We start from the raw sequence: 11,711 nt of genomic DNA, 5'->3' as shown, positions 1-11,711 counted from the left end.
CTATGTCTTCATTCGTTTCATTGGCGGGCCACCATCTTGTTCATGATTCTGTTCATTACCGCCTCCATGTTGAACAGCATTTTGCTCATTAGCTCCTACAACTTGATCAACAGTTTGCTTATTAGGGTCTTCAACTTGATTCTGTTCATTACCACCTCCATGTTGATCAGCATTTTGCTCATTAGCTCCTACAACTTGATCAACAGTTTGCTCATTAGGGTCTTCAACTTGATTCTGTTCATTACCGCCTCCATGTTGATCAACATTTTGCTCATTAGCTCCTACAACTTGATCAACAGTTTTCTCATTAAGGTCTTCATCTTGATCATGATTCTGTTCATTACCAACTCCATGTTGATCAACATTTTGCTCATTAGTGCCTCCATCTTGATCATCATTTTCACCGTTAATTCTCAATCTATTTACCCTCCAAAACTATTTTCTTTTTAATTTCTCATACCAGATATTTTATTTTGCAAACCATTAAAAATTGTATAGAGAATAAAAATACCATTATGTTTCATTTTCCTTTTATTTACTCACCAGAAAATACACATTTATATCTTAATAATGATATTGTTGTGTGAACGATAGAGTTCTTACATACTATTAATTGACTAGTGTCTGGACAAGTGTGTTGCGTGTGTATTCCGTACTAATTTATTCAAATAGTATAAAATGAATAGATAATATTATAATAAGTTTGTAATGAGTTACAAAAAAATTTAGATAGAGAGAAAATTATGTAAGCGCAAACTAATGAATGGTTGAGCCTTCATCCCCCTTTTAACTATCTAAAAATAAAAAAAAAAATTATGAGAGATTAATTAGTCATCTAAAATGAAGGAGGAAAAACAAATCATACTACTCCTATTTAATTAATAAATATAAGTACCTAAATAGTAAGTGTTCGACATAAAACATTAAAATGATACATACAAAATTTATTTATATTACAAATGAAACAATACCGATATCGCCCAAGAAAGAAAATCAGCAGCTTTAGGATTAGAATTTACTAAAAAGTGAAATACTTTTAGAAGCTATAAGTATTAATATTTTGGATTGGGAGGCCAAAAGTTTTGGAAGTTATATCTAGTAAGTTAGAAGGGCAAAGCCTGAGAATTAAAGAAAAATAATGATTAGAGTTCTGTGAATTTTAACCAGTCGATTATACTCAAATGCTTGACAGATGACTTGTATCAAGAAATTAAAAACAAACTAAGCAGCATATATATACAGAACGGAAGTACCCGAGCTCTAATATGTAAAATGTTCACTCTCAACTTGCTTTTCGAAGTACTGTAATCCCAAAACCAAAAAAGAAAGCTGAATATCACACAGTTATGAATTAATATGAACTCTAGTGACTGCACTCAGTGCAAGTGTATATCTTCGTAAATCATCTGTATGAGTAAGCCATTGATGTCTGCATTTTCATCTGTAATTGGTTCAAATGTTTGGATTTCGATCATTATGCCCATTTGAAACTAAGGGTTGATCACCCCCTCCATCTTGATTATCAACATTTTCCTCATTATTAGCGCCTCCATCTTGATTATCAGCATTTTCCTCATTAGCGCCTCCATCTTGATTATCATTATTTTCCTCATTAGCGCCTCCAGCTTGATCAACATTTTCCTCAGCTTGATCAACTCTTAAATCATAAGGATCTGAGAGTTGACCATTAGTGTAATTAAGCTTATCCCTGCCACAAAATAATCATTTGTAATTAGTAACACCTTACAACACAGCATATCGCATATGCATAGTCTCATTTTTCCAATTAAACTTACAACATCATCAAGAATTGTCCTTCTTCATAAGGACTGCCTTGGGGGACTGCAATCTGGCGAAAGGAAAAATTATGTATAAGCAACAACAAAAAAAAAAAAAAGGAAATGCAAATCCTCTTGTTCATGAGAATCGATCAAATTCTCTTTCATATTAATATCTTACAAATTTCCACCCGAGCCGGTCCATACAGTTGACACAGAAAGTATCGACTACGGTTTTGCCATCTAGTAGTTGATGATATGACTCATTCTCTGGTACTTCAACATTAAACCTGCATGCATATATACATATACCTCAGACTGCAGATTATTTTTAAAATAGCTACTGTGAAATCATGAGGCTTACATATCAGTAAAGATCCCTTGTAGCACGAAGGTTAGCTCCTGCAAAGTGTACAAAAGATGAAAATAAGTTGTTCTCGAGAAATATAACAGAGTAGTGCTTATATTCATGATACAAAATTATATCTTACATATTGAAATCAGTAGCAAATTCATCAGAAAAGAATAAGTCAAGAAAGATGAAAATAGAATAGATGGGAAAGTAGATGAAAATAGAATCCATACCTCATCAATTTCAACGTAATCTTTGACGAATGCAACTCGAGTTCCGCATCTGCAATGGAAGTAATCAGAAGAACGCATTCTGAATATCAAATCTGGAAAATGGAAAAGTTGAGAGAATGGAAATGAGAAGAGAATGTTGATTCAGAAAAGACACTTGTTGATTTTTCAATCCTGAGGAGAGGGAAATATATAGAATAAAATACCGTTGCGTTTCTTGCTTCTTTTTCTTTCTAGGAAATACAGTTGTATTTCAGTTTTGCATAACAAAAAGAGCAACTGTATTTCAACAAATGTCAACAACTGTTACAAAGATTAGGAGTCTCAAAAATAGGATATTCTCTTTCTTCTTCTTAAAAATACAAGTGACTGTGTGTGCATACCAAAAGTTAGAAGACATAAATGTAAAACGAGGCCAAATTAAAGGGCATATTTATGTGTTATGTCTAAAATAAAGCCTCCAAGCACTAAATGTCAATTTGACTTTTGACTTTTTAAATATTTTTTCAGCTTTTTAAAAAAGTATTTTTTTGTGTTATTCAAACACTTCAAAAACCAAAAAAATAGTTTAAAAGCCAAAAACTACTCAAAATAAGTCAATTTAAACCCCCACTAAAAATTATTTTAGACCACAAATTTTAAAAGTTTTTTTTTAAACTCCATAGGCCTAACCCATCGGTAGCCCCTTAAATTTGGCACGAAATTTCACTTAGGCACCTCAAGTGGATGATGTTCATTTTAGACACCTCATGTAGGGTTTCGCTGTGTCATTTTGACACTTTTTGCTTACATGGCATATTGAGTTAATACACTTGTTGAGCGAGCGTGAAAAACCTATTTAGTCGATTTTTTAATTATTTTTTTCTTCTTCTTTCCCATTTTCAGCCACCATTTTTGCAAACTTAAATATCCAACATGGTGAATAAAAACAGATACAGTAAAATGATGGAAACTATTTTAGAAATTTAGGAATAGACCCATTTCAAGATTAAATATTAAATTATTCAAGAAATTCTTTCTTGAAAGAATTTAATATTTAAAGAGGAGTAAGTTTAATTTTTGGTGAATTTTAAACTTGCTAATTAGGGTAAAAAAGATTTATTTTTTTTTGAAGAAGACACTATTAATAAAGAAAGAGTATGTAGGTGCCCAGATGTTTTAGCAAAAAAGAGATGGGGTATTTGGAGAAGACAATGGGGTGGGGGAATGGGTATGTGCATATTTTTCTGCAAATGAGTAGGGGTATTTGGAGGAGGCGGGGGGGGGGGGGTGTTTCTGCATTGGAGAAGACAATTGCGGGGGTGGGGTGGGGTGGGGGGGGGGGGCGGGGGGTCATGTGGGGATTTTATTGATTTAATTTGTTTTAAAAAAATTATTTGGGCAAAAATACACGTGTCATTGAGTCATTGGTTACTTTATATTTTTACTCAAAATTCTTTATCTACAAATTGTTTTTTGACAAATGTCGTTATTTAATTTGCCATTTTACACATGCGAGTGTAAACACACACCTCATATATTTTTGTTGATTGGCAAAAGAGTGTCAAAATGACACAGCGAGACCCTACATGAGGTGTCTAAAATGAACATCACCCACTTGAGGTGCCTAAGTGAAATTTCGTGCCAAGTTTAAGGGGCCACCGATGCGTTAGCCCAACTCCATATCAAGTCAAATGATACCACATAAAACAAGATGGAGGAAGTAAACGCCTCGTCTCACACTCCAGCCTTCTAAAAACATTGCATAAGAGTACGTAAATAATGATAAAATTTCTCTCTCATTAAATTAATAAATTAAATTAAATGCATTTACTTCCTCTTCAATCCTATCATTCCACCTCTATACCAATTTCCTTTATATTTTTCATTGTTTCACTTTCTAATTTCAATTTGGTTTATCTGAATAAGCAATACAAACCTTATTCCTACCTAGTGTAGTTGGTGAGACTATTTCTTGTATATCCTCGGTTCAACTTGAATTTACATAACAAATATTTAAAAGAGTAGTAATTTTGTGAAAATAAATAAAAAAAGACAGAGATGATTGTTTTCTTCTTACTTCTATCAGTCAAGTATCTAAAAAAACACATTATATAACTAGGACTCACACTACACTAGCATTGGATAAAAGCCATTTTATTAAAAAAAACACATTATATAACTAGTCCACATCAAAATCATGATTTTAAAGAAAAACCAAACTAAAGTGCACTAGTCCAGCTTGTAGAAAAAAAATATATTATAAATTTAAAACTTAAAAATTTATCCTTCCATCTGGAAGAAATTTTGGAAGAACTACAGGGCTATCAGTTATTCGGATCTCAAATTAAGTGAATGTAAGAATTTAAAGTTAGTGAATTCACAAATATAATTGAATGGCTTAACATTCATATGATTTGACAGAGAGTGGATTGTGTTATCTGTTCATAGATCAAAAGCCATTAGAGTTGTCTGAATTTTAAACAGTCAATTATACTCAAATGCTCGACAGATGACTTGTATCAAGAAATTAAAGACAAACTAAGCGGCATATACAGAACGGAAGTACCCGAGCTCTAATATGTATGTAAAATGTTCACTCTCAGTTGCTTTTCGAAGTACTGTAATCCCAAAACCAAAAAAGAAATTGCAAGTGTATATCTTCGTAAATCATCAGCTATTGATGTCTGCATTTTCATCAGTAATTGGTTCAAATGTTTGGATTTCGACCAATATGCCCATTAGGCAGTCCATTAGGAACTAAGAGTTGATTATCAGCATTTTCCTCATTAGCAGCACCTCCATCTCGATTATCATTATTTTCCTCATTAGCAGCACCTCCATCTTGATTATCATTATTTTCCTCATTAGCAGCACCTCCATCTTGATTATCATTATTTTCCTCATTAGCAGCACCTCCATCTTGATTATCATTATTTTCCTCATTAGGGCCTCCAGCTTGATCAACATTTTCCTCATAAGGATCTAAGATTTGACCATTAGTGTAAGTAAGCTTCTCCCTGCCACAAAATAATCATTTGTATAAGTAACACCTTACACAGCATATCACAAATGCATAGTCTCATTTTTCTAATTAAACTTACAACATCATCAAGAATTGTCCTTCTTCATAACGACTGCCTTGGGGGACCGCAATCTGGCGAAAGGAAAAATTATGTATAAGCAACAACAACAAAAAAACAAAAACAAAGGATTTCATATTAATATCTTACAAATTTCCACCCGAGCCGGTCCATACAGTTGACACAGAAAGTATCGACTACGGTATTGCCATCTAGTTCTTGATGATATGACTCATTCTCTGGTACTTCATTATTAAACCTGCATATATATATATACCTCAGACTGCAGATAGTTTTAAAAATAGGTAGCGTGAAATCATGAGACTTACATATCAGTAAAGATCCCTTGTAGCACGCAGGTTAGCTCCTGCAAAGTGTACAAAAGATGAAAATAAGTAGCAAATTATAACAGAGTAGTGCTTATATTCATGAATTGAAATCAGTAGCAAATTCATCAGAAGAATAATTCAAGAAAGATGAAAATAGAATCCATACATCATCAGTTCCAACGTAATCTTTGAGGAATACAACTCGAGTTCCGCATGTGCCATGGAAGTAATCAGAAGAAGGCATTCTGAATATCAAATCTGGAAAATGGAAAATTCAAGAAAGTTGAGAGAATGGAATGTTGATTCAGAAAAGACACTTCTTGAGGAGAGGGAAATTTGAATAAATTCTTTTTCTATTAATAATATATATTCACCGACTTAAAAGTGTAGAGAATAAAATACCGTTGCGTTTCTTGCTTCTTTTTCTTTCTTTTACTCACTAGGAAATACGTACAGTTGTATTTCAGTTTTGCATAACAAAAAGAGCAACTGTATTTCAACAAATGTCATTGTTATCTCAAAAATGACTCCCCATTTATTAATGCATGAAAAATGAAATTTGAGAAAGACTCATTATGACATCCGTCAAAAGTTACTCAATTATGACATACAGTTACTCAACTTTGTTTTATTACTCAAAAAGTCACTCAACTATGTGTAGTTATCTTAGAAAGTTATTCAACTGTTAATATTTCACATAGAATGCCACCCCACCAATTTACATAATTTTTTCATTAAATTTTGTTGACTTGAAAATTTTATTTTAAGCTAGATTCTTAAGAAAAAAAAAAATCTCATTGTAATATTTTTATTGACATTGTCCCACTAAAATTAAGTAATATATATAATACAACAAAATTTAATATTATAGTTAGTAAAACAAAATTATATCTGAAGTACCAATATAAATTATAAATACAGAAACAAACAACTCAATAATGTATTTTTTATATAAGAAAATTAGCTTATAATTGAGTAATCAGTTAATTATGTCAACGTTTGAACAATAGCTAGACAATAACGACGATTGCCGACGATTGCGGAATTTCTAATTATATGAGTAAAATTAGAGTAGCAAATTATGTCGTCATATTTGAGTGACTGCTTTAATATTATTTTAAATGCATTTAAAATGAAGTCTTGATAAATGCATATTACTACTATTTATGCATTTAAAATGAAGTCTTGATAAATATTACTTACTACATAATTTTAGTGGGGTGCATCAATGAAATGATTAAAATTGACACTTTTTTATTTTAAAAAAAATAATCTAAATCACATGTCAACAAAATTTAATGAAAAAATGATTTAAATTGGTTAAGTGACTTTCTAAGATAACTATGACTTTTAACTGGTTGATTATAGTGAATTGGTTGAATACTTGACACATGACTTGAATATAGAGAATGGTAGATCTAACAAGTAAGTGTTCAGTGTCCAAAATGAATTGATATTAATATGTACTCTAATCCCAAACCAAAAAAGAAACAGAATTTTACACAGTTATAAATCTGGTTCTGTATTTTCATCAATACTTGATTCAGTGCTCTCAATCAGAAATTATTAGACATACAGAACCACTACGTGCAATTACAACAACCTCCATCTTCTTCAATAGCATCAAAATGTTCTGGTTCATTAAGAACCTGTTGATTCATAGGAACTTGTTGATTAACATTTTGCTCATTAGTGCCCACTTCTTGGTCAATAAGAACTTGTTGATTACTGCCTCTATCTTGGTTAACATTTTGCTCATTAGTGCCTTCATCTTGATCATCAGTATTTTGCTCATTATTAGTGCCTTCATCTTGATCACCGCCTCCATCTTGATCATCAGTATTTTGCTCATTAGTGCCCAATTCTTGGTCAATAGGAACCTGTTGATCACCGCATCCATCTTGTTCATGAGTATTTTGCTCATTATTAGTGCCTTCATCTTTTTCATCAGTATTTTGCTCATTAGTGCCCACTTCTTGGTCAATAGGAACCTGTTGGTTACCGCCTCCATCTTGTTCATGAGTATTTTGCTCATTATTAGTGCCTTCATCTTGATCACCGCCTCCATCTTGTTCATCAGTATTTTGCTCATTATTAGCGCTGTCATCTTGATCATTAGCATCTCCATCTTGATCATCATTTTCCTCATCAAAACTAAGCATGTTCCTGCCACAAAATACTCATTTGTATCAACCCTTAAAAGTCGTACTCATTTCTCAATTTGCAAATTTATAATTAGAAACTTACAGTCTCATAAGGAATGTTCCAACCATAACATCCATGTCCGGTTGGGTGACTGCAATCTGGAGAAATAAAAATTTCAGTATTCGGGAAAAAAAAAAGGCAACAAAATCTTGCTGTTCATGAAAACAAAATGCTCTTTTAATATTAGCATCTTACAAATTTCCACCCGAGAAGCTTTCCACATTGAACACAGCAAGAATCAGCTAAGGTAGTTTCAAATTCTGATTGATGAATATTCTGGTTGTCTACATTAAACCTGTATATATATAAAGATGGTTTGTAACATACATATCTCAAGTTGCTGAAATCAAATTGCATGAAATCATGAGACTTACAGCCTAACAAAGATCCCAGCTGGCCACACCTGCAAAACAATAAGCATAATATTGAAATTAAGCTTAATATAACAGAGTGGAAATTAAGCATTGAATCTAAAATATTGAAATCAGTAGAAAATTCATCAAAACGGTTTGGTATTAGTACAATTCAGAAAAAGAATAACTCAAGAAGCATAGAGAGAAAGAGTGAGAATCCATACCTCAACAGGGGCATTCTCGATGAATGCAACTCGAGTTCTGCACTCACCGCAATAGATGGAATCACAATCCTGTGGGATTCCCATTGAGTTGAAGACAAATATTGATATAGAATAGTAATGAGAAGAGAATGTTGATATATATAGAAATGGGAATGAGAAGAGAATGTTGGTATATATATATATAGAGAAATGCCACTTCTTGATTCTTGAATTTACCGTTAATTCAGAAAGGAGGGAAATTTGAACCCCAATTGAACAATGTATCGATTGTTCAGTTTACCCTCCAATCGATACATTTTTAAATTTCTGATACTAAGTTATTCACATTTTATCTTAATTAATCATATATATGCACCGACTTAAATACCCTTGCCTGTCTTTTTCTTTTTCTTTTCCTTTACTTACGAGAAATACAGTTGTATTTCAGTTTTGCTTAAGAAAATGACAAAATTGTTAAGTGAAATTCAATCTCAAAAATTAGAAACTTTGCTCAAAGAAAGATACGTTATGGATCCAATTAGAAGTGACAAAATTAATCTATGAAAAATGACCCCGCCATTTATTAGCTCAGCCCATAAAAAATGTGATACCCTGCCCGTTTGAACATTGGAATTAACTGGTACTTTTGAAATAAGACTAAGACTTCGTAGCATATAAGGAAGGATGTTTTGTGAGTTATTTTAATTGTACAAAGTCCATATGTTAAGTATTAAAGTCAAGAAAGCCGCGAAATAAAAGTTGACAAAGGTTATGGTAAATGTAGTTAAGGTGACAAGAGGGAGTTGCTCGGATGGTAAGCACCCCTCACTTTCAACCCGAAGGTTGTGAGTTCGAGTCACCAAGGGAGCAAAAAGGGGTGGGAGCTCCCTAGGAGGGTAAAAAAAAATATTTTTTTTAAAAAAAAAAATGTAGTTAAGGTATTCTCTAAAATTTTGGTGTTGATTTCCCCAAAGTTTTTTACCATAATTGGATTTTCCTTTTAGGAAAAGAAAAACACAAAGTCTCCATATATATATGGCTAACTCTTTTCTTGTAGGAAAATGTTTATGACATTATAAGTAGATGTTCATTTCTTTTAATTTGGTAGCATTCACAATGTAGTCCTTTGGGCTTTGAGAGTTTTGTGTAGGGGGAGAAACAGTGAAACACAAGTGATACGCTATCACTTGTGTTGAACCTCTTTTTATTTCGAGTGAATTGTGTGAGGTTACTTCTCTCAATAGTTTGTATTCTCATGTTTATATAGTGGATGTTCATCTCCTTTGTGGACGTAGGTCGATTGACCGAACCACGTTAAATCTTTGTGTCTTTTGATATATTTCTCATTTGTCTTCTTACTTATGGTCTTTCGAGGTTGGCTTTGTTAGCTTCCACATGACACCTAATTATTTCGATCCTAACAGTTGGATTGAACGGCATGAACGCCTAGTTATGTTGCCTCGGGATCTTGTCGCTCCTTCAAGATATTGTTGGAATGTATTCAATGGATTTAGTTGCTAATTATTGTTGTTATTGGCCATATTGGCCTTGCTTGCTAGTTGGTTGATGTTTGATAGTTGTTTGACATATTGTTTAGATACATGTTTGTTTTTAGTTTTGACGGTCCACATAACGTTTATGCTTTCCTAGATACCATGGTAGCCTCGACGGCGCCAACAGGCTTGCATTCTATCTAGTTATTACTTTATATAAATCATTGAGAGTAGTTGTTTTCTTTTTAGATCTATTGTTAGGGGCCTTGCTAGTCGAGGACTTATTTTTACGCCGAGATATACTTATTTGATTTCTTGACTGTGTGTGGCTGTCATGCGTAATTAGCAAGTGGTTTAGCAGGATCGGTTCATGCCTAAGTTTTAACATTAGGTGTTAGTTGCGCCCCTTGAATTTGGGGCGTTACAAAAAATTAGGTTGATATGTAGTTCAAATTGACTCATGAGTAATTTTGTCATAATAAAGAAAAAATAAATTTATGAGGTACTAAAAAGTATAAAATAAACAAATAAAGCAATTAAAACTTAATAAAAATTGAGTTGATAGGATTATGACCTATCAATCATATGAAACCCTCTGAATATTTCCGGTGAAATTCTCGCCGTCACTTTCGCCGGCGTAATTGATATAGATAGTGTTGCTGATTATGGCGGATGAGGTGCCACAGCCTCTGAATTATATACCAGAAGTGATTCTGAAGAAGAGGAAGAACAATGAAGAATGGGCAATCAGAAGAAAACTCCAACTGGAACAGAAAGTCAGAAAGCTCAAATCTGATAGTTTTGTCATCAAGAAGCCCGAGCAGTTTGTTCGAGAGTATAGAGATAAGGAGATGGACCTTGTCCAAATGAAACAAAGGGGAAAAAGAAGAGTCAATGGAGCACTGACTACGTCAGATTCCAAACTTCTATTTGTGATACGCATTGGAGGGAAAAGTGATATGCATCCAAGAACAAGAAAGGCTTTATACTCTTTGCGGTTGCGAAAAATCTTCAGTGGGGTCTTTGTAAAGGCAAATGAAAGAACAGTGGAGATTCTACAGAAGGTGGAGCCTTTTGTCACATATGGCTACCCCAATCTGAAGAGCGTGAAAGATCTGATTTACAAGAAAGGTTCTGGAAAAACCGACAATCAGAGGGTGCCTTTGACTAGCAATGACATTGTTGAACAGACACTGGGCCAGTATGGCATTATATGCTTAGAGGACGTTGTGAGAGAGATTGCTAGTGTTGGTCCACACTTCAAGGAGGTCACTAGCTTTCTATGCCCCTTTGCTCTCACCAAGCCAGAGAAAGCTTTGCAGGGTAAGAAGAAACGATACAATGATGGTGGCGATTCAGGAAATCGTGAGGATCACATCAATGAGTTGATCTCTAAGATGAATTAGCATAGACACCCGGGTTTCCAGATCAAATTTTTGTTGAGTGTTATAGTTTTGGTATGGGTTATTGTAAAAGATGGAGCACTTTAATCACTATCCTAGGTGCTATTCCTTTTCCTCCGCCCATTCATGTCACGTATCTCACAAGCTTAGTAATTGGTTGCTGCTTATTTCTGTCTCAAGCCATTAAAAGTTATCATTGTATCTTCTTTCCGCTACTTAATCAGATATTTTTATACTGCTGAAGTTAAAACGCCAAAAATGTACCTACTACATTATTATCAATGAAAAAAGAGCAGTTAAAAA

At 33.4% G+C, this 11,711-nt stretch overlaps 2 protein-coding genes across 2 annotated transcripts; one reads left to right on the top strand and one right to left on the bottom strand.

Annotated features, from left to right (window-relative positions):
• On the bottom strand, positions 1-8,029 carry LOC125807749 (uncharacterized). The gene is made up of 13 exons (XM_049487489.1): positions 8,022-8,029; positions 7,355-7,917; positions 5,918-6,009; positions 5,752-5,789; positions 5,070-5,359; positions 4,896-4,960; positions 2,567-2,639; positions 2,364-2,455; positions 2,143-2,180; positions 1,960-2,068; positions 1,797-1,849; positions 1,506-1,708; positions 1-386 (listed from the first exon to the last, which is right to left on the bottom strand). The coding sequence occupies exons 1-13, from the start codon at positions 8,027-8,029 to the stop codon at positions 1-3; spliced, it is 2,010 nt and encodes a 669-aa protein (XP_049343446.1).
• A 2,573-nt stretch (positions 8,030-10,602) lies between these two features.
• LOC125807346 (60S ribosomal protein L7-2-like) lies at positions 10,603-11,711 on the top strand. Its single transcript, XM_049487044.1, has one exon. The coding sequence runs from the start codon at positions 10,671-10,673 to the stop codon at positions 11,409-11,411; it is 741 nt and encodes a 246-aa protein (XP_049343001.1). The 5' UTR covers positions 10,603-10,670; the 3' UTR covers positions 11,412-11,711.

Source organism: Solanum verrucosum, unplaced genomic scaffold, assembly GCF_900185275.1.
Source record: "Solanum verrucosum unplaced genomic scaffold, falcon-dt-bn FXZP01000183.1, whole genome shotgun sequence".
In the NCBI taxonomy this organism is placed as follows: Eukaryota; Viridiplantae; Streptophyta; class Magnoliopsida; order Solanales; family Solanaceae; genus Solanum; species Solanum verrucosum.
Note: the sequence above shows the minus strand (reverse complement) of the source record. Positions and strands in the feature narration are given on the sequence as shown.

Coding starts and splice junctions, on each gene's coding strand:
- LOC125807346 (XM_049487044.1), top strand. CDS start 10,671: ATGGCGGATGAGGTGCCACAGCCTCTGAATTATATACCAGAAGTGATT.
- LOC125807749 (XM_049487489.1), bottom strand. Junction 2,181..2,363: donor ATTACGTTGAAATTGATGAG/GTATGGATTCTA, acceptor TACACTTTGCAG/GAGCTAACCTTCGTGCTACA. Junction 387..1,505: donor TGATAATCAAGATGGAGGGG/GTGATCAACCCT, acceptor ATGATGATCAAG/ATGGAGGCACTAATGAGCAA.